This window comes from Euleptes europaea, chromosome 4, assembly GCF_029931775.1.
Source record: "Euleptes europaea isolate rEulEur1 chromosome 4, rEulEur1.hap1, whole genome shotgun sequence".
NCBI classification, from domain to species: Eukaryota; Metazoa; Chordata; class Lepidosauria; order Squamata; family Sphaerodactylidae; genus Euleptes; species Euleptes europaea.
This window is the reverse complement of record NC_079315.1, coordinates 114,857,345-114,880,089: the sequence shown is the minus strand read 5'-3', so window position 1 is coordinate 114,880,089 and position 22,745 is coordinate 114,857,345. Positions and strand designations below refer to the sequence as shown.

The window sequence follows — 22,745 nt, the reverse complement described above, 5'->3', positions numbered from 1 at the left end:
TTTGTAATTAATACCCACAATGCAAGTTAAAACCAACCCTACACGGCAGCACTTAGGTAAATAAGAATCCACCGTGGCATAACCGTCAGAACATCCGCGGCGCATATGGCAGCCTGCGAAATCGACAGGAGGAACAAAGGGCCATCAAATGCAACATCGTCTCCCTGAGAAACGAACACTGTTCAGCTGGGAACTCGTAAGGGACTATCAGCTTCATACTGATAATAGAAATAGTTTAAAACTGCTTATTTGCTAGAGATTTTTCTCCTGCCTAACATCCCGTTCTCCCGCCACAGTTTTAAACCTTTACATCCGACGCGAATCCGCCAGTTAGAAATCCGCCTCGTCGGGGAGAGGGTAAGCCAAGTTCAGTTTCCTCGAGTCGACCTTTCAGCTGCCAGAGCTGAACTGCTCACCTACACATTTCAGGCTCTGTTTTCACAATCCTGACACCGGGGTCACACCTTTGCTCATGTTACCTATAAGCTCCTCAGGCTGACTGCGCTGGTGTCAACTGAGGGGTACCCACAGGCGGCTGGCAGACTGTGTGGGATTTAAGTCATAGAATCATAGAGTTAGAAGGGTCCATAGAGGCCATCTAGTCCAACCCCCTACTCAATGCAGGATCAGCCTAGAGCATCCCTGACAAGTGCTTGTCCAGCCTCTGCTTAAAGCCTGCCAGTGAGGGGGAGCTCACCACCTACCTAGGTAGCCGATTCCACTGTCAAACAACTCTTACTGTAAAAAGAATTTCCCTAATATCCAGCCAGTACCTTTCCTCCCTCAATTTAAACCCATTATTGCGAGTCCTATCCTCTTCTGCCAACAGGAACAGCTCCCTGCCCTCCTCTAAGTGACAGCCCTTCAAATACTTCAAGAGAGCAATCCTGTCCCCCCTCAACCTCCTCTTCTCCAGACTAAACATTCCCAACTCCCTCAGCCTTTCCTCGTAGGGCTTGGTCTCCAGGCCCCTGATCATCCTCTTCGCTCTCCTCTACACCGCTCTATTCTGTCCTTTTTGAAGTGAGGCCTCCAGAACTGCCCGCAATACTCCAGGTGTGGCCTGTCCGATGAAGTCAACACCATTAAACTAATAACAGATCGACACCATGGAATCATGCTTCTGCTTCATCTGCAGAAGGTCCAACATTTGGCCGTTGGCATCTCAACTTGAAGGACCTCCATTTGCTCAGTCAGACAGCTCTGAGCTCAACGAGCAGACCGATGGGTTAGGCAAGTTTCTTTCTTGTGTTCAATAAAGCTAATGTCATAGTCACGCTCTTTCACCAGGGATCTCTGGCAATTGTATTTCTAAGAAAGGGGACAGAATTCAGAGAATTCTCAACACCCTCACCAAGGTACAATTCTGAGGGCTACCAATTACAGTTTTTAAATAGTTCCTCACAGCAGCTGTGGAGAAAGGCTTCTTAGATAATTTTTTAAAAGGAGAACCCAAATGGGCTCAGAACGGCGCCATGTGGAAAGGAAGGGCTCCAGCCATCCCCTCAAGCCATTTTCCTGTGCAAAAACCAAACTGGGGGGTGGTGGTGATTTGACCGATTTTGCTGCTCCACATGGAGTATCTCTGCAAGGCCATGTTAAATGGCGAATCAAGAAACTGAGGATGAAGCAGGTTTGGAGACAGACAAAGAGGCTGCAAAATAATCAATTAGAAACAGTACAACTAGTTGATTAGAAACAGTATAGCTCATATCACTAGATATAATATGCATTCGGTGGGGTTCAGGTACAAGAAAGGTCGTGAGAGTTTCTAGCCACGGAAAGAAGTGAAAATACAGTTCAAGGACTGGGTATAATGGAGGTGGCCCAAAAGATTATCATCTGTATGAGAAACTCGTAATCATTATTTTTGATATTTTTTGTGACTAAAAGTAGCAAGATTATATAGTTCAAAAATGGGGCATATTTATACAATTTATATAAAATTATAATTTATAAACATAAATTATTATTTATATAATTTTAGAGGAGACATGTGTATAGATCTTCGAAGTTTGTTTTTTGTGCCTATCTTAGATAGCCAAGAATGTGCGCCCAGTCAAGCGGGACAGTTTGAGATGATTCTCAAAGCTTATATAGATGGAAATCTGACTAATTATCAGTGTCTTAGAAGATGTTCCGTGCCTGTTGATCCTGTTAACACATTTGACGACTCGTGTAATTCCTGTCCTACAATTATCTATACAGAATTAATGGGTGGTATTATCATCCTTTTACAAACTAGTCGGTGTTAAAGATGGAAGTAAAAGATAGAAGGGATGCAACACTCTCAAGAATGTATTTGCCTGCATTCTTGACCCACAACGAACCAAAAAGCGTTGTTGGGTGTACTTCTTGCCAGGAGATTTAACAATCAGATATAGGAAAGCTAAGCGGAGGCTTTGGGCTTCTCAGAACCGAGCCTATATCTGAATCGGGCCTGGCAAGAGTCATCCAGAACAATACCTTTAGGAACGTCCATTGGATTAAGGGTGCCAAGCAGATCTCTCACGTTCAGCCCGTCGCCGTCATCCTTGCTGAGCCAGTTGTTGCACGGGAAATAAAAACGGAGGTGCGGCCTGTTCATGTCGGTGACGATCACACGATCTAAAAACCAGCTGGGATTCATACTCGTGTTGTCATGCTCAATTCTGAAAGGCAAGTCGGAAGGGGAATCAGATTCAAGTGTGGGATCTTACTCAGATTGAATGTTTTGGAGAGATCTGGCAGTGCGGTTTTTTATTTGTTTGATTGTTAATATTGTGTTTTATTTGCAGCTTGTAGCCTTGTTACAGCACAATCCTAAGCATGGTTTTTGGGGCGTCTGTCATAGATCCTCTGACAGGAATTGACCCATTGCAGATTACAGGATTCCCAAGAGAAATGGCTATAGGGTAAACACTTGAGATCAATAGACAGTGATTGAATGTGTGTGTGTGTGTGTGTGTGTGTGTGTGAAGTGCAGTCAAGTTGCAGACGACTTATGGAAACCTCAGCAAGGGGCTTTCAAGGCAAGCAACTAAGCAGAGGTGGTTTACCGCTACTTTCTCTGCAGAGTCTTCCTTGGTGGTCACCCTTCCAAGTACCGACCCTGCTTGACTTCCAAGAGCTGAGGAGATCGGGCTATACCATGCCTCCTTCCCTCCCCAGTGATTGAATACAAAATTCTAAAGCTTCATCCCCAGAAATATAAACAAATATTATAAATACTAGCAAATATACTGTATGGCAGCAAATAAACAAATATAGCATTGCAAGTCTTATTTGTTTGAACAGCAAGCATAATCTGATAAATAAAGCCCCGTGGCGCAGAATGGTAAGCTGCAGTACTGCAGTCAAAAGCTCTGCTCACGACCTGAGTTCGATCCCGATGGAAGTCGGTTTCAGGTAGCCGGCTCAAGGTTGACTCAACCTTCCATCCTTCTGAGGTCGGCAAAATGAGCACCCAGCTTGCTGGGGGGTAAAAGTGTAGACGACTGGGGAAGGCCATGGCAAACCACCCTGTAAACAAAGTCTGCCTAGTAAACGTCAGGATGTGACGTCACCCCATGGGTCAGGAATGACCCAGTGCTTGCACAGTGGACTACCTTTACCTAAGGGGGCAGGACATTTTTTCTCCAGGTTGTTCACCTCCCTTACACCACTATATAAGCAAAATTAGGCCTAATTATCAGGTATGAAACATATCCCACTGAAGTCAATGGAGAATTCCTTTATTTAAGAGAGATGTGAAGCATATTTTTTACTACTGCTACTACTACTGCTGCAGTACTACTAGTAGTAGTAGTACAGAGTACAGCTCTTGTCTACTTTATGGGCAGCTAATCAGGAATTTGGCATATCCATCATCAATACCAACTTCGATCAGAAGGACAGCCTTTAGGAATTGTGTGAGACCGTCATCCGCTTGCCGTACTTATTCCCTAGGACTATACTCCAGCCAGTTCACTGAGAGGATGGCATTAATTCTATTACAATACCTTATCTTCCTTATCGTTCCAACGTTGTTGGTTCTCACTCGGAAGACATCTGTTTTGCTCCTCTCAAATGCACTCTCACTCCTGAAATATACACACACCAAAAAAAAGTTAGGATTGATTCATACATACACATACATCCTACTCAGTGCAATCCTATGCAGAGTTACTCCAGTCTAAACCCACTTAAATCAACGGGCTTACATTGCGGTAGCTCTGCACAGGATTGCACCACAAAGACTTCCATGTGATGAACCCGTCACCAAAATTGTATTGCATAGGGAGGTTTAACCCTCGGGCACAATGTCTTAGAAGAGGAGTCCCCAACCTTGTTGAGCCTGTGAGCACTTTGAAATTGTGTCAACAATTAGTGGGTGCCACTCCAAAATGGCTGCCATGGGTGGGGCACAGGCAGCCACAAAATGGCTTCCACGTTGATTGGGACCAGTCACAAAACGTCAGGAGGTTCCAAGCCAGGCATTGGTTTATGGCAGAGTCAGTGGGTTCTTAATGGTTTCTGAAGACCCAAAAGTGATGCTTCCTATATTTTTGGAAGCATCTCCAGTGAGGTGGGAGAACACCAGGACTGGCTCTTTGCTTTGGGGAAGTGATGCTTTGGAGTAGAAGGAAGTGGGCACCAGGAAATATACTGGTGGGTACCACGGCACCCACAGGCCCCACACTGAGGATCAATGTCTTAGGATGTTCATGAACATACTAAGTCAGACAGCGGGCGCTTTCATACATCCTGAATAATGCACTTTCGATTCACTTTCAGTGCACTTTAACAATTGTTCGCAACCGTGAAACAGCAAAATCCAGCTGCAAAGTGCATTGAGAGTGGATTGAAAGTGAATTATTCGACATGTTTGAAAATGAACAGAATGAACGAAACAGGAAGTGTGGAACGTGCACAGGAAGTCTCTTCTAAGGTATAGTTAACCTTGGCTCCAGGGGCAGAAAGAGATGTGTTGGCAAAGCAGACAGGCTGAAAGAGAAAAGATCCCATGAAACAACAGAAGCTATAGACATGGCAGCCAAAGAGATGGGGTGGGACCAGCAGCAGATCAAACACGAGAATCTGATCCCAGAATAGGTAAAAAGCAAGGAGCCCTGAGAAGACAAGCAGAAAATCGAGGAAAAGAGGGACCATTAAGGGGGTGGGGTGCAGAAAGCTCACATCGCTGCTGGATATACAAAAATTCTCACACATGTACAAGACTTTGGGTCCCCATACGGGAGAAAAGCGGGATAAAAAACTTACTAAATTTTAAAAAAAATGAATAAGGGGGGGACATGACAGTGATTTATAAAGTTAAGTGAGGAGTGTAGAAAGAGGATAGTGAGAAACTGACGCAGGTGGTGGGCCGTAGATTCAGCACAGAGTAAAGGAAGCACTTCCCACAAGGCATAAATAACTTCGGGAACTGGCTGCCACAGGATGTAGTGACAGCCACTAGCTTAAGGGGCTTTAAAAAGGTACCAGATAAATTCAGACAGGCCTTGTCCACAGCTATTAGTCATGATGGCTTGATGAAACCTTGACAGTGGCCAGGCAAAGCACCCCTGAACATCCACAGCTGAGGAGGCAGCCTTATTTTGGCCTTTGTCCCCTGTTCATGGGCTTGCCAGGGGCATTTGGCCGGCTACTGCAAGAAATGGAACAGTGGACAAGATAGACCATCTGATCCAGCAGTGCATGTGTTAGGTGGCCATTAAAGGAGGGGTATAAATAAAGCGAAGATGATGATGATGATGATGATGATGATGATGATGATGATGATGATAGATAGATAGACAGACAGACAGACAGACAGACAGACAGACAGACAGACAGAAAAGTGGGGGCATGCTGTGTCCCACCCAAGGAAAAAACCCTGCATGGAAATGGCCCAGTGCTCAAATGAGTAGCCTCTTCCAATTTAGTTAACTATAAGCTTGCGTCCGTTTCCTCCTGTATTTCAGGAAGGCGCCTTTGTTAAAGTTTTTTCAAAATGCAAAATGATTGGCATTTAATCACTGATTAGTGAGAAAAACAAAAGTTCAACCCGTTGATAAAAGGAGAGGAGAAAAGTATCATTTGGGTTTCTGCTACGGTGATCAATATACCTTTGGTTGGGTTTGGCCCAGTACAGAAAGGAAACCCAGAAGCAAGTATGGGTTATAGACACCATAACTACATAAATATGAATTAAACCAAATATAGTTTGGGAACCTCCAGAACTTCAATTCCTCATGACAAGTAGCTTAGAAAATTGTCAAGCGTTTGCGTGATTTACAATACAGGGTGCTTCGTAAGACATTCGCATGCCTTATAGTGACCATTCACAAGCGCATAAGCAAAACGCATTGGTGGAAATTGCCATGCATTTTACTGCTAGTGTACAGCCGTGAAAGGGGAGGGAAGACAAAAGCAGCATGACGATCAGCCAGAAAGGTACCTTGGTTGAGGAAATGCATGGTATTTTATCTCATCGATGCCGTGAAAAACAACCAGGGATATAAAATGTCATGCATTTTGGAAGTCATTTCATCAGTGTGAAAACAGCTCATTGGAAGATACGTGAAATTCCATCCTTTTGCCATAGTCTGTGAGCAATGTAACAAATCTGGGAGCCACTAATGTTCCCCCCCCCCTTACAAAGCATCCCAAGAGTTAGCAAGAAATCCATTAATACTGTAAAACACAGCAGGACTAACAAATGGAAACAGACCTCTCCTCATTTTGCCAAAAGGGTCTTTTTCCCCCTCTCCAAATGCCCCCCCACTCCCATGGGAACACTTAGGAGACCCTCAGAGGAAAAAAACTGGAATCAGGAAGCAAAAACGAAAACATAACAAAGGCCAAATGGAGATACAGAAGAAGCAAACATTGCTACCGATTTTTGCCTTAGGTTGCTGTTTTAGGATTCGGAAAGGAGAGAAATCTCTAGAAGCGACGAATATTCTCAACGAGGGAAATTTCGTATAGCCCCATGATTAAATTGAAAAATTAAATTGATTAAAGATAGACACGAAAAAAAGGCTGGGTATCTGAAGACTGCAGGCCTATGCACTGTTACACAGGAATAGATCCTGTTGGACTAGTTTCCAAGTAAACGTACGTGGGATCTGGTCCTGCAATTATTTACTCACATTCACGTTATTATCTTTCTATCCTGTGCTTTCTCCAAGAAATGCAAGGCATCCAAAGAGGTACTTTCCCTCCCTTCATTTTATATCCACAACAAGACTGTGAAGTAGATTAGGCTGAGAGAGATGAGTGGATTTATTTAATTATTTATATCATTTATACTCCACTTTTCTCCCCAGTGGCGACTCAAAGCAATTTACATCATTCTCCTCTCCTCCGTTTTATCCTCCCCAACGGCCTTGACCGCACTTATTATTTTCTTAATTTGTGTACCCGTACTGCTTGGGGGGGGGGGGGTCCTTTTCTGCATGTGCTCTGCTCCCTCTAGTGGTTGCTTCGATATTTCATTGCTTTTAAAGTGCTTGGGGGTAAACCGGTGATACGACGATGAAATATCGAAGAGACCACTAGAGGGAGCAAAGCACATGCAGAAAAGGGGGGGACTGACCAATAGGGGCACACAAGCAATGAAATAACATGTGTGGAAAAGCCCAATGACCAAATGAGTTAGATTACGCTGAGAGTGTGTGACTGGCCCAAGGTCACCCAATGAGTTTCCATGACAGAGTGGGGATTCGAACCTGGGTCTACTAGGTCCTAGTCCGACACTCTCACCACTACATTTGAACCCAGGTACAATGTTACCAAAACAGACTAGAGCCAGTTTTTGAGGAAGACTCACATGTGACCTTAAAAAACAGGGGCAAAAACACTCCCCATCCTAGTCAAGGCTTTGTAAGCAGGGGCGATGGTTCCTCAACGAAAACCTCTTTTTGTCCTGAATGGGTGCAATGAAAGTGACAATCTCCATTGACTCCCTATTTATTACATCACATATGGCAAAGAGGTCTGAAATTTCATGTATCTTCTTTACCAGTCCCACATTATTTGCCTTTACAAGATTTTCATGTTTGAGTTGCTTCATTTGGGGGAGAGAACCGCTTTTGAGGGCAAAATTTAAATTAGCTGCTGGTACCTCTTGCCGGAGCTGAAATGGAGAAAATGTGAAGTTATGATTCAAGATTAACATTATTAAAAAAAAAAAAAACATTGACATCCAAAGACGTGCACAGAGGCACTTCTCAGATCGGACTTCACAGATAGGAGAGGCTTAATCATTTCCTACTGAGATTCTTTTGCAAAGAATTAAGAAACTACGCAGTGGGGAATTCAAAGACAGTTTGCTTTTACAGAAGTAGGCCAGGGGGAAAATAAATAGAATAAGCTCTACGGAGTCAACAGATGGCCTACCCCATTTATAATTCCCATGGTATTCTGCACATGCCCAGATGTGGGTCCAGTAAAGCCACACTCAAAGCTGGCCACATGGCGGAGGTCATTTCATTATGTCCACCACCTACCTTTCAGCAGGCAATGCAATTTGTACATTAAAAAAAAAAAAAACCTAGCTCTTAACATAAAAGCCACCAGTTCTATTCCCTTGAGCACACCAGTCTGCAAACAGCATTAAGTAAAGAAACATCTCCACCTATGGGCAGCTAAAAAAATAATCACACTGGGTATATTAATCCACTTCAATGCGGCTCAGTTCACTACAGGAAACTTCATATGATGTCACAGAAATTGCTGGGTTGTATCTCTGGATGAGACATAAAGAGAACACCAACTTTTGAGTGGGCATTGCAAAGAAGTGGTAGGGAAAGGGTTAAGGTACATGTGCGGATTCACTCATGCTCAAGTAATTCATGCACGTCTAAGTAAATTTGTCTTACAAGCTTTGCATGCTTTCAGAAATGTGCTCCATCCATCAGCAAGGAAACTATCATATTTTGCAACCAAAGCACTCCAATAGTTTACTGAAAAGGGCCACCGATAGAGTTGCCAACCTCCAGGTGGTGGCTGGAGATCTCCCACTATTACAACTGATCACCAGGAGACAGAGATTAGTTCCCCAGGAGAAAATGGCCGCTTTGGAATGGGGACTCTATGGCATTGTAACCCACTGAAATCCCTCCCCTCCCCAAACCCCGCTCCACCAAACCTCAGGCTCCACCCCCCAAATCTCCAGGTATTTCCCAACCCGGAGCTGGCAACCCTAACCACTGAGCTCATCAGATTCACCTCCCAAGATGCTTACTTGCTAGTCAGGTGGGCCTTTGGGGTGATGCCAAATTCTCCAAAGAGAGTGACGAAGATCTTGGCGTCCGTCCCTGCTCCTCGGACATCGCCCGTCACCGTCACGACTTCGTAGACTGTGAAGAAAGAGCAGACAGGACATGAAAACCCAAGAAAGACCTAGTCTTGTTGTCAGGGGTTGTATGGAGAGGGTCAGGCAAGGAACTGTTTATCAAAATGCAGGGTTTGGGAAGGGTAGGCCCCTAAGCAGGGTGCAATGCCACAGAATGCGCCCTCCGAAGCAGCCCCTTTTCCCCAGGGGAATTGATCTCTGCGGTCTGGAGATCTGTTGTAATTCCAGGAGCTCTCCAGGCCTCACCTAGAAGTTACAAGCAAAATGATACGCGCTGGTAGAAAGTAGCCTTTTTGCAGACTTTGGCCAGCTTGTTGCAGCCTTAACAGACAGACACTCACCGGGTGAAGAATTCGAACTCTCCTCTCTTGTTTGGTTATTACGCACGTTGTTGTTGAGCTGTATTGTCAGGTTGCTGTTTAGTTGTATTGTCAGGTTGTAGGATAGATATGGTCAATTTATGTCTATGTTTAAAATATTGTCGAAGGCTTTCACGGTCAGAGTTCATTGGTTCTTGTAGGTTATCCGGGCTGTGTGACCGTGGTCTTGGTATTTTCTTTCCTGACGTTTCGCCAGCAGCTGTGGCAGGCCTGCCACAGCTGCTGGCGAAACGTCAGGAAAGAAAATACCAAGACCACGGTCACACAGCCCGGATAACCTACAAGAACCTATGTCTATGTTTATTTAATATAAACATCATTGCACTAATATTGTATATTGCACTAATTTTGTATAGCGGTCTACGATGCTGAAGCCCATTTACCTATTTTGCTACCACAGCAAGAAGTTGGCAGCCCTAGGTCATATAATGAGGCAACATTGGGAAATGCTACATCCATACCGTTAGCGATCTGTCTACTACCCAGCATCGTGTCTTACTCCTCCAACCTGCTAGCCCACACCCCTGCGAGCAAGAAACAGGCTCCAGGAAAATGTTGTCCAGAACTGGGAGGGAGAGCTGAAGCACAGTTCTCTCCGAACTCTCTCAGCCCCACCTACCTCACAAGGTGTCCATTGTGGGGAGAGGAAGGGAAGGAGATTAGAAGCCAGTTTGATTCTCCCTTAAGTGATAGAGAAAGTTGGCCTATAAAGACCAACTCTTCCTCCTGTGTGGGACCCACCTGAGACGCCCCCCGCAAGTCCTCGTGTGTCCCCTGCTTGTATCATTCTATTCACGTGCCCTCTTATGGGGGGAAAAAATTCTAAACATAAAAATATTACAGTAAGTGGGGGCCCTTTATGAACTATTATGGGGTGCAAAACTGGAAAAGCTCACCACAAACAGTAATATGAGACTGTGAGTAGAGGGAATTGCCTGCATTGCAAGTCATCACGAAAAGCTGCCAACTATTTCCACAGACTGTTACGCAAGCCCACTTTGGCCAGAGCATTGGCAAAAAGAGGCGTATTATTTATATTTTTCATATTGTTTCTGGTTTCCTTGTTCCTGGTTTTTAAAATTCTGTTCTCTGCCTTACAGGGGACCCAGGGGTTCCCATTCATGCTTGAGAGAGATCTGCTTTATGCTGAGCTGTTATGTTTTTACTGAGATAAAGACAGTTTTTGTTTGCTCGTCCCAGAAGACTTTGGCGCAATGGGGGACCTGTTTCTTGCCCAGCACCATCTAAAGTCGGTGAAACCTCAAGTTGTCCAATCTTAAGGCCTGTTGATTTGTGGCTCCTTCACAATGCCCTGCAAGATTGTTGTTGTTTTGTACCCCCCACCTCAAATTTTATTCTCTACTCCACCATTCTCCCCAATGGGGACACAACCCATGGCACTGTGGTTAAGAGCGACGGACTATAAACTGGAGGAGGAGGAGGAGGAGGAGGAGGAAGAAGAAGAGTTAGTTTTTATATGCTGACTTTCTCTACCACTTAAGGAAGAATCAAACCAGCTTAAGGAAGAATCAAACCCCTCCCCACAACAGACACCCTGGGAGGTAGGTGGGGCTGAGAGAGCTGTGGCTAGCCCAAGGTCGTGTGGAGGAGTGGGGAAACAAATCTAGTTCACCAGATTAGCCTCCGCCGCTCATGTGGAGGAGTGGGGAATCAAACCCGGTTCTCCAGATCAGACTCCACCACTCCAAAGCACCGCTCTTAACCACTACACCACACTGGCTCTCTTGGAGAACTCGGTTTGATTCCCCACTCCTCCACATGAAGCCTCTGGGCGTCCTTGGGCTAGTCACAGTTCTCTCAGAACTCTCTCACCCCCCCCACAAGGTGTCTGTTGTGGGGAGGGGAAGGTAATTGTAGGCCGCTTTTGTTGTGTCCGTGAAAATCATACAGGTCACACACACGTACACACACACACACACACACATTCCATTGCTTGAAAGCACAAACGGTACATATAGACACACAGTCACACACTCACATACACACACTCCATTGTTGAAAGCGCAGATGCTGCAGACACAAACACACATCCGATTAAACTGTCTTTTACCCAAGGACAGAAACCACCCTCCCTCCTTTCCCGTTCGTGCACACAAAAGAACTCTCTGATCCCACATAGATTGCTTTGTTCCTTCAATATAGCGAAAGACCGATTAGGCGCGCCTGCACAAATGAAAGTGCCGACTTCGTATCTTAAATAGGCAATGATGCGGCTGGAGACCGTATGGTCGAATATATCTTTTAATGGAATGTAACCGCCTTCATGGTATAAGAAGTACTGTGTCTCCTTTGCCCGGGTGTGGCAGGCTCCCGACTCTGTTTGCTTTGGAGTCTGTGCACCCGGTTCTCTGCTTTGGCCAAATAAAAGAGCTGTAGTTCATCCAACCTCCTCCCTATTGTCTTCATTGGACTTTATAGATAATTGGGTCACAACACTTTGAAACTCCTTTTGGTAGAGAAAAGTGGGGTATGAAAACCAACTCTTCTTCTTCTAATCATCATTCTTCTTTTTTTTTTTTTAAATTATTTTTATTATTTTCTACAATTCAACTAAAATAAACATATCTCAACAATATATTCAGTTGTAACTGCTTGTAACAAAAAAAGTTCATTGCTATTACTGAGAATATGTTATCTATAATATTCTATGCTATCTACTATATGTGACTTCCCCGCATCTTCTTCAGTCACTAATTCTACTGGTTAACACTTTTGCATTTCAAATTAATTTCTAATCCTTATTTTCTCTCATACAGACTTGCTTTAAGCTATCTATACTACTTCTATAAGCAATTTCAAGTCCTACCTAGTTATAATATTATCATCATTGTCTCTATATAACATTCTATTATTCTAAATTAAAGGGATTAGATCAATACATAAACAAATTTTCCCATTAAAAATTCATCAAAGTAAATCCACCGTGGCTCCCTTACACCCCAAAAATAAGCATCATTTTAGCCATTATCTTGTTTTGGGAGGGGATCTGCCAGTCCTTCTTTATTTCCCAATCCCCACCCCCCGTTTTTCAATATAGTAGCTGCAATTCTGGCCTCTGAAGATGTAAAAGAAGATCCCGGTGATTGTATCCATTGGCTTCTTGTTAAAATTTCCAGCATCTTCTTGGTAAAATCCTTCATCATGTCTCCCTCCATCGCTGGCTGCCAGGAAGTGTTTTCTTGGGATAATAATGCTCCTCCTGTCAGCAGTGACTCAAACAAGTAAATTGTAGAGGTATTGAGTTCTTTCATGTTGCTCTCTCTCCTTGCCAACTGGTCACTTGCAGCTACCTCTTTAAAATCTTGGGTCTTCATATTGTGGATCTCCTCAATAATTGTGTCCAGTTTTCCATTAATTGATTTAAATAGGATATTCATCACCTCAGCTAGTTGAAATGCTTGATGTGAGAGCGCTTGTTGTTTTTCGAAGACTAAATCTTGTTGCACTGCAAACATGTCCATTTGTTTGAGTAACATCTCTTCCAACCTCTTGTTTGACATATCTGCTTGTATTCTTATATAGAAGCAGGCTTTGTAATTTTCAAGATATCCTCAATTATGCTTCAAAGCAGCACAGATAAAGAAAAGAAAGTAGACAGGAAACTGCAGTATCATAGACCCTGCGTCGTCTCCTCTCGGTGGTTAAGTAGTAGGAACGATTTGATGGTTACACCGGGGAGATTCACTTCAAGTCTTCCAATCTGCCCTGTCTTTTCGATGGTAACAAAGCCCTTCTTGTTATCTTCCGGTCTTAAGAGGCGACGTGGCTGGACATTGAATCAAAGAAGCCGGAAGTGGGGGGGGAAGGTTCTCGTCTCCCTCCCTCCCCTCAAAGCATTTAATTGGTAGTTGTAAAGTCATTCAGAAGTCCCTTTTATTGCGTCTACTCACTGATCAAGTTGATAAGGTCTTAGTCAGTTCATTTAATGGCATTTGTTTATTTTAAAAGTCTCGTTACGCTGGGCAGGGAGTCGCCGGTTTTCGTAGGTGTTTTTATCGTCATTCAGGTCTTCTCAATCAAGATAAAGGCAAAAAGTGTCTTTTTACTCACTTTGACTTCCAAAGGTGAGGCTTCTTGTTCTTTTCATAGATTATTTGATGTTAATGTATAGAGGAGGTCAAAGCCTATAATCCAAAGAGTCGTCCGTGGCAATGGTAGCCCCTATGCCGGCGGGGACAACTTCCAACTCAACGGGAGGCTTAAAAAAGCTCTCTCGGAGAATATGGGAGTCCAAACCACTCTTGAAGGCTGCAGGGGAATTTCCTGCTTCCCGATCCACTATTTAGGACCGAGTTGGAGTGCTTTTTGCACTCCAAATCTAAACGACTCTTGGTGTTTCCTGGGAGCCCCCAGGAAACAATGGCGCTCGGACCAAACGCTCTACAGGAAGTAATAATCATCATTCTTCTCTCCTCCTATTTTATTCTCACAAGAACCCTATTATGTAGGCAAGGCTGAGAGTGTGTGGCTGGCCCAAGGTCACCCAGCAAACTCCCTTCACAGAATTGGGATCTGAACCTGAGTTTCCCAGATCCTTGCCCAACAATTTAACCACTACACCACTTGCTTTGTTCTTAATAACCAGCCTGATTAAGAGTTTTGGAGAATCTGAAAGCTTGCTCATTATTTTCTGATATTTTGGTTGGTCCTAATAAAAGCTATTCCAGTCCTGTTGCTTAAAGCAAAGGTTCCCAAACTATGCTCCACGAACCACTTGGTGCTCTGAGAAACATCTAGTTTAGTATATAGGTGCTAGGTGAAAATTAGTGCTCCGGGACGAAGCACTTTTCTCTCCTGAAAAGTGCTCCATGACTCAAAAAGTTTGGGAACCGCTGGCTTAAAGTACAGCTTTGTCAGTTCCCCCCCCCTCCCCTCCATGTTAGCTCTCCATCTGTATACATCAACCAGGCCAATGAAACAAAAGGATGGGAAGGAAAGGAAAAGAAGATAAAGATGACCTCAGGCACAACAGACACCACAGCTCAGACCTTATAAAACATTTAACAACACCCGTTGCTTGCTTCCACAAAAAGAAAAAAAGGTCCCCTGCAATGTGAAACAAGCCGGAACGCATGTTTGGTAGAAATGGAGTCACAAATCCTAGTAGAGCAGGGGGAAAGGAATCTTGAGGGTATTTCCAGCTACTGGATCTTTCAGATGTTAGGTAGAATCATAGAATCATAGAGTTGGAAGGGACCACCAGGGTCATCTAGTCCAACCCCCTCCACAATGCAGGAAATTCACAACTACCTCCCCCACACACCCCCAGTGACCCCTACTCCACACCCAGAAGATGGCCAAGGTGCCCTCCCTCTCATCATCTGCCTAAGGTCATAGAGTCAGCCTTGCTGACAGATGGCCATCTAGCCTCTGCTTAAAATCCTCCAGGGAAGGAGGGCTCACCACCTCCAGAGGAAACCTGTTCCACTGAGGAAGTGCTCTAACTGTTAGAAATTTTTTCCTAATGTCTAGATGGAAACTTTTTTGATTTAGTTTCAATGCGTTGGTTCTGGTCCGACTTTCTGGGGTCTTTGGATTCAGCATATTCACCACAGCCATAACTCACACACAGGTCCCCACAACTTTTGCCTGATGTCACTTCTCACTAGGCCTGTCGATTCGTTTCGTGCTGAACTGGAAATCCCCTGAAGCAAGCTTGAATCGGGGCTTCCCAGTTCGTTATGAACCTAAAGCAAAAACTGCAGAGATTCTCGAATCTGAACTTGCCAGCTTCAGGGAGTCTCTGCTTTGAATTTGTCAAGTTCGACTTCAGGGAATGCAGCCGAGGCGGCGCCTGCTTTCTTTGTTTCAATTAGAAATAATTTGAAACAAAGAAAGCTCTTCCTCCTTGAGGCAGTCTTCAAGAATTCAACTAAATGAATTCTTCTCATCTGTCTTCACTGTTGAAGATACAGGGCAGATTCCTTCTCCTGAACAGAGATTTTGGAGAGGGGAAAATGAGAAACTGAGGCAAATAGTGGTAAGAAGGCAGGAAGTCCTAGCACGTCTAGACAAACTGCAAACTAACAAGTCACAGGGACCAGACGGTATTCATCCTAGAGTTCTTCAAGAACTCAAATGGGAAATTGCTGAACTTCTAACAAAGATATGTAATATGTCCCTTCGATCAACCTCTGTACCAGAGGACTGGAGAATGGCCAATGTAACACCCATTTATAAAAAAGGTCCCAGGGGGGACCCAGGAAATTACAGGCCAGTTACCTTAACGTCTGTTCTGGGTAAATTAGTGGAAAGCATTATTAAAGATAGAATTGTCATGCATATAGAAGGGCAAGGTCTGCTGGGCAAAACCCAACATGGCTTCTGTAAGGGTAGGTCCTGTCTCACTAACCTATTAGAGTTTTTTGAAAGCGTCAATAAGCATGTGGACAGGAATGAGCCTGTGGATATTGTGTATTTGGATTTCCAAAAAGCTTCTGACAAAGTCCCCCACCAAAGACTGCTAAGCAAACTTCATAGTCACGGGATAAGAGGACAAGTCCTCTTATGGATTGAAAGCTGGCTGAAAAATAGGAAGCAGGGAGTAGGAATCAATGGTCAGTTCTTGCAATGGCGGGATGTGAGCAGTGGGGTGCCTCAGGGATCTGTGTTGGGACCGGTGCTTTTCAACCTGTTCATCAATGACCTGGAGTTGCGGTTAAACAGTGAAGTAACCAAGTTTGCAGATGACACCAAATTATTTAGGGTGGTTAAAACAAAACTGGACTGTGAATAGCTCCAGAAGGATCTCTGCATACTGGAAGAATGGGCATTAAAATGGCAAATGAGATTCAATGTGAGTAAATGAAAAGTGATGCATATTGGGACAAAAAATCCCAGCTTCACATATACACTGATGGGATCTGTGCTGGCAGCGACAGACCAAGAAAGGGATCTTGGGATGGTAGTGGATAGCTCAATGAAGATGTCAACCCAGTGTGCGGCTGCTGTAAAAAAGGCAAATTCCATGCTGGCCATAATTAGACGAGGAATAGAGAATACAACTGCTGATATCATACTGCCCTTGTACAAATCTATGGTGAGACCACACTTGGAATACTGTGTACAGTTCTGGTCACCACACCTAAAAAAGGATATTACAGAGCTTGAGAAGGTCCAGAAAAGAGCAACCAAAATGATTAGGGGACTAGAGCAACTGTCCTATGGGGAGCGGTTAAGACGCTTAGGGCTGTTTAGCTTGGAAAGAAGGTGGCTGAGGGGAGACATGATAGAGGTCTATAAAATTATGCATGGTTTGGAGAGAGTGGACAGGGAGACGTTTTTCTCCCTCTCCCATAATACTAGAACACGGGGTCATCTGCTAAAGCTGGAGGGTGAGAGATTCAAAACAGATAAAAGGAAGTATTTTTTTCACACAACGCATAGTTAAATTGTGGAACTCCCTGCCCCTGGTTGTGGTGATGGCTGCCAGCTTGGAGGGCTTTAAGAGGGGAGTGGACATATTCATGGAGGGGAGGGGTATTCATGGCTGTTAGTTAGAATGGATACTAGTCATGCTGCATACCTATTCTCTCTAGTATCAGAGGAGCATGCCTATTATTTTGGGTGCAGAGGAACGCAGGCAGGATGTTGCTGCTGCAGTCGTCTTGTTTGTGGGCTTCCTGGAGGCACCTGGTTGGCCACTGTGTGAACAGACTGCTGGACTTGATGGGCCTGGTCTGATCCAGCATGACTTTTCTTATGTTCTTAAGGAGACAAACAAACAGCCAACCAGCAGTGGCCAGCTGGTTCTTCTGGCCAATCAGAAGGGATTCTCCATTTTGAACTGGGAACTTTCTTGCTAACATTGCCTCTTTTGTGGTTTACACTGTGGGCGTGGGACGGCTACAGTGTGAAACCGCAAACAAGGAAGTATTTTAAACAAAAATGTACCAGAAAAGAATAGGAAAACCTTTCTCATGGCTCCTGGGGGGGTATCTTTTGAGCTGGAGGTCCCAAATGTTCAGGGTAGCTTGGCGGGACCCTCCTTGCAAGAACCCCCAGATTTAGTGAAGATTGGGTCAGGGGTTTCAGAGTTATGGGGTCTGGAAGGGGTCTCCCCCATCCACCCATTGGAATGAATAGAAGCCGGTTTCATCCCATGCAAGAGGCTTGGATTTTAAAAGGACATTTTCCTCTGTGCTTGAAGCTGGCTCAATCTGCATATGAATCGCAAGGAGATTGCCTATTTTGCATTTGTATACGTCTCCAGCTTACCCTCTGCAACTAGCTCTTGAGAAACTGCCTTCCAAATAGCTGAAGAAAGGTGAGGCAAACAGATCTCCAGCTCAAAAGATGCCCCCACCCCAAGCCGCAGAAAACCGCGAATGGGTTTAAATGGCTTTAAATGGCCAAATTTTTTGGGAATCCCGAATTTAAACCTGAATTCTACCTACCCCGACATAGGGGAATTTGGGGTTCCTCGGGAAAAAAAGGCCATTTAACCCCGAATCCAAATTAAAATGATTTTTTAAAAATTCAACAGCCCTACTTCTCACAACTTTAGTTATGCACCAATCAACCAGGGTGTAAGCAGCTGCTTTCTGCACACATCCTTTAGAAGGCCTTTTCACACATTTATTTTATTTAAAACATTTATTAGCTGTCTTTCTTCCTTGCATATTTCAAGGTGGCTTATAAACCCCCCAATTAGCAGGAAGGAGAGCAATAATACTGCCCAACCTTACAAGGCTGCGTAAGGACACCTGAAATAAGGTTTATGAGCCCTCTGATCCCCTTGGTGTTCAATAACAGGCCGTTATTATTTATGAAAATGGCATCTCCATTTCAGAAGAAAAGGGCAGCTAAATATGTACCCATTAAACTTTGTAAAAGACAGGAACAGATCAACATGAGTGAATCCTAATACAAAGAAAACAAGGACTGAGTTCTGAAAGAACGGTGACTAGCCCAAGGTCACCCATCTGGCTTCATGTGGAGGAGTGAGAAATCGAACCTGGTTCTCCAGATTAGAGTCCACTTCACCATGCTGGCTCTCCTGCCTCTTCTCCTGCCTTTTCCTTCCAGACTTCACAACTCACATGAACAAATGATGCTGCCTTCTACTGAACCAGACCTTTGGTCCATCAAGGTCAGTCTTAGGGTTGCCAACCTCCAGGTACTAGCTGGAGATCTCCTGCTATTACAACTGATCTCTAGCTGATGGAGAAGTTTGAAAAAGCAGTTCAGTGTTTCTGTTTATTTTCATATTTTGTCTTTGTGAGGCTTTTCCACCCATTTTATTTGGTTAGTTCATTTATACCCTGCCTTTCTCCCCTATGTGGACACCAAAGTGGTTTACCTCATTCTCTTCCATTTTATCTTTACAAGAACCCTGAAAAATAGGTTAGACCATTTGTTAGGCGGGCCAGATACAACATCAATGTCACTTGGTCGGGCCAGGCCATGCCTCACCAGTCTTGGCTGGCTCATGGGCCAGATTGGAGCTCTCAAGGGGCTGGATCCGGCCCCTGGGCCACATGTTTGACACCCCTGGGTTAGACTGTGAGTGTGAAACTGGCCTAAAGTCACCCAGCAAGTTTCCACAGCAAAGCACGGATTCAAACCTGGAGCTTCCCAGATCATAGCCACTCTAGCCACTGCACCGCACTCCTGATATTCCTGATTCGCTTACATTATGCCATTTTCCCACTATTTATCCATTATATGACAAAAATAACACAAATATAATGTTACAACATTAATGGGGGGGGAATCAACAGGAAGAATCAGAAAAATGACGTAGAAAACAAAGACTCGTAGGTTCGATTCGCACAAGGGAGAAGCAAAATCAAAATCAGGATTTTCAAAGAGAGCCAGCCAGGATGAGAAATTCAGAAAGGTCCCTAATTGTGCTGGCCTTATTTTCCTGTCATATCCCAGTCTGACACTATCACTCTTCCAACTCGGCCAGAGTCTCCTGTCCTCTTAAAAAGCTCTGCCCGTTCTCCCAAAAGTAAACTTCCTCCCAAACGCCATGCGTTGCCTCCACTCTCTCCTTCGGATGCAAGTTCAAAACCCACCTCTCCCACGACGCCCTTGGCCCTCACCCGGACTGAACTTGAAAGCTTAGTATTTGTTTACAGTCATCCTTTGCTACCTAGGCATTCCCTGTCCTCCCTCAATTGCCTCCCCTATCTCTAAATATAGACTGTAAGCTCCTTGAGGCAGAGAACCTCTTTTGGGCTTACCGAACCCAGGGTATCATTTAGGCATTAGATTGGTATCCACCTTTCTTCTAAGGAGGCCAAGCCAACATACACGGCCTGTTCCCTCTCTCGTTCTATGATCGCAACAATCCTATGAGCCAGGTTGGTCTCAGAGATGGTTGTGGCTCCAGGTCACAACAGACCTTCCCACTACCATCCACTCTTACCTTTTTTCTTGTTATATTCATCTTCAGTTTCGTGGGACTCTTCCGATCGATAATCTCGAAGCTCCTGTTCATACATCTCTGCAAAATTCTCCTCTTCCTTCTTTTTCTTCTTCTCTTTGGTCTTGGATTTCTTGCCTTTTTTCTTCCGCTTTTTCCGGCTGCCGTCAGATTCATCGCTGTCGCTGCACGCTTTCTTCTTCTTCTTCTTTTTCTTCTTCTTCTTCTTCCTTTCCTCACTGCTGTCGTTCTCCTCGTTCGACGACCCCCTGGATCGCTTCACCCTCTTCCTGTCCTCCTCCTCTTCCTCCTCCTCCTCCTCTTCCTCCATCTCCTCATCCTCCTCTTCTTCCTCTGACGATCGGCCTTTGCAATTGTCCCTCATGTCATTATCCGTCTTCTATTCATCACACGCAACTTTTCCTCCCGGCCTCTTTGGCACTTTCTACAATCGATGCTCTTCTCGTGGATTCCTGAATCGTTGGTTGCCTCGAACTTCTCCTCTCTATCCCTCCTTCTTCCCTGATGTTCGTGTCACAGATATTCCTTCCTCCTCAGTCGTGGATTATCTCTGTAACTATCCCATCCCTTGATCTCTTCTGTCTCTCCTCTCTTCGGTCAACTCTCTTTTCCCTTTCTCATCTTCAGTTTCTCCTTCCCTTCGCCTTGTCTCCTTTTTCGGCACCATTATTTATTCATTGGCCTGAGCAGACGGCTTCCTCCTCCTCTTCCTTCTACGTGGTTTTTTCTTCCCCAAAAAAGCACTTTCCTCTGTCTAGATTAAACCATGCAACGGGTCTACTGTATCACACCTGGCCAATGAAAGTGAGGATCCGGTAGAATATAGGTCAGCAGGAGATACACCGTGAAACGCTAGCTGGCCCTTTGCACAGAGGTAGACTTAGGAAGGGGGAGAAAACCTATTGCTGCATTTCTCAGAGTACACCTAGGGAGTTTCAGAAGACAAACATTACCTGTGGTCAGGTGACCCTAAGACAGACAGCTGGGTGAAAAGAGACCGAGACATCTCGCTACCTTATCTGGCTGGTTTGCAACTCCAACTCCATTATTCATGGGTCTCAGGATTGCTTTACAGCAGGGGACCTCAAACTTTGTCACAGTGAGCCTTTCTGAGTCGGGGAGGGGGGTTTAGAGCCTCCCCCCTCCAACTTCATATTTGCAAAGTGGTTTTACTTTTCCCCCAGTTGCAAGAACACCTGTTCACAGTGGATATTTTTTAGAACTGGTATTTAATTTTTCAATCCCTTGCTTTCCTAAAGGTTCTGAGAAGAATATAAATCAAACGAGCAACATTCGAGGCCAGGAGCACCTTGAGGCCTTAGTCCAGTGTATAAGCTTTCGTGAGTCAATGCTTACTTTGTCAAACAGGATATCTGACGAAATGATCTTTGCCTAGGGCGCGCCTCAGCTGGTCGGCGGGCAGAAGAAGGCCAGCAGAAGGGGGCGGAGCAATCTGCATGCCTGATATGATGACTAGGGTTGTCAGCCTCCAGGTACTAGCTGGAGATCTGCTATTACAACTGAGCTCCAGCTGATAGAGATCAGTTCCCCTGGAGAAAATGTTGCCTTTGGCAATTGGACTCTATGGCATTTAATTCCCTCCCCTCCCCAAACCCCGCCCTCCTCAGCCTTCACCCCAAAATCCTCCTGCCGGTGGTGAAGAGGGACCTGGCAACCCTAATGATGATGTCACTTCCGGGTTGAAATGGAAGTGCCGGCATCGTGCTGGGGACGCTCTAGCACTCTCCCCAAAAACTGGATGCCAAGTAAAAGTGTAACTCTCTCCTTGAAAGACTAGTTTTCCACATATAGTGATATATCTTTTGTGAGAAAGGAGACCTGTTTGGTTTGTATCTGCAATGCACTAAATCAGGATTTATCCCCCGCATCAAACTTTGTATTCAATGTGTGACTTTTGGTAATATTGCTCTCCATCAGCCACAGCCCTCTCCTTTTTTAAACCACTGAAATAATCATATGCCTAGAGGAACCTCGCTGGCCTAAAGACCTTTATTATCTTTTCTGGGATAATAGATGCATTTATGATGGTATTCTGGAAAGCAGCATCAGTAATTTTCAACATATTGCAGAGGCCATTTTGAGATTACTTTCTGAAACACTCTCACCTTTATTTATGTCAGAACCGTATCGTGTATATTTTCCCTTGTCCTCTTTTTCTCAGTGCCTTAAACTATAGATATTTTTTACTGATATCAGATACTCTATTTCTGTACTATGTGTTACTATGTATGGGTGTGAAAGCTGGACAATGAAGAAAGCGGATAGGAAGAAAGTAGATTCCTTTGAAATGTGGTGTTGAAGGAGAGTGTTACAGATACCCTCTATGGCACTACCTGATCCCAGTAGGCCAGACTCACCCCACCATGGGGCAAAGGATCAAGTCCCTACAGAAACACCCACACTGCTGCTCAGCTCCAGTGAGTGAACCCCCTTCCTAGGGTTGCCAACCTCCAGGTACTAGCTGGAGATATCCTGCTATTACAACTTATCTCCATCCAATAGAGATCAGGAAGAAGAAGAGGAAGAGGAAGAAGAGTTGGTTTTTATATGCCAACTTTCTCTACCACTTAAGGCAAAATCAAATTGGCTTACAATCACCATCGTACCAGAG

At 44.6% G+C, this 22,745-nt stretch overlaps 1 protein-coding gene across 1 annotated transcript in view; it reads right to left on the bottom strand.

Annotated features, from left to right (window-relative positions):
* Positions 1-21,119, bottom strand: part of LOXHD1 (lipoxygenase homology PLAT domains 1) — a 170,337-nt gene extending 149,218 nt beyond the window's left edge. The window contains exons 1-5 of the mRNA XM_056849078.1: positions 21,067-21,119; positions 20,096-20,253; positions 9,209-9,323; positions 3,981-4,061; positions 2,467-2,651 (exon numbers count right to left, since the gene is read on the bottom strand). Coding sequence (XP_056705056.1) covers positions 2,467-2,651; positions 3,981-4,061; positions 9,209-9,323; positions 20,096-20,253; positions 21,067-21,119 — 592 coding nt within the window. The remainder of the gene's footprint in view (positions 1-2,466; positions 2,652-3,980; positions 4,062-9,208; positions 9,324-20,095; positions 20,254-21,066) is intronic.
* Positions 21,120-22,745: the final 1,626 nt, after the last annotated feature.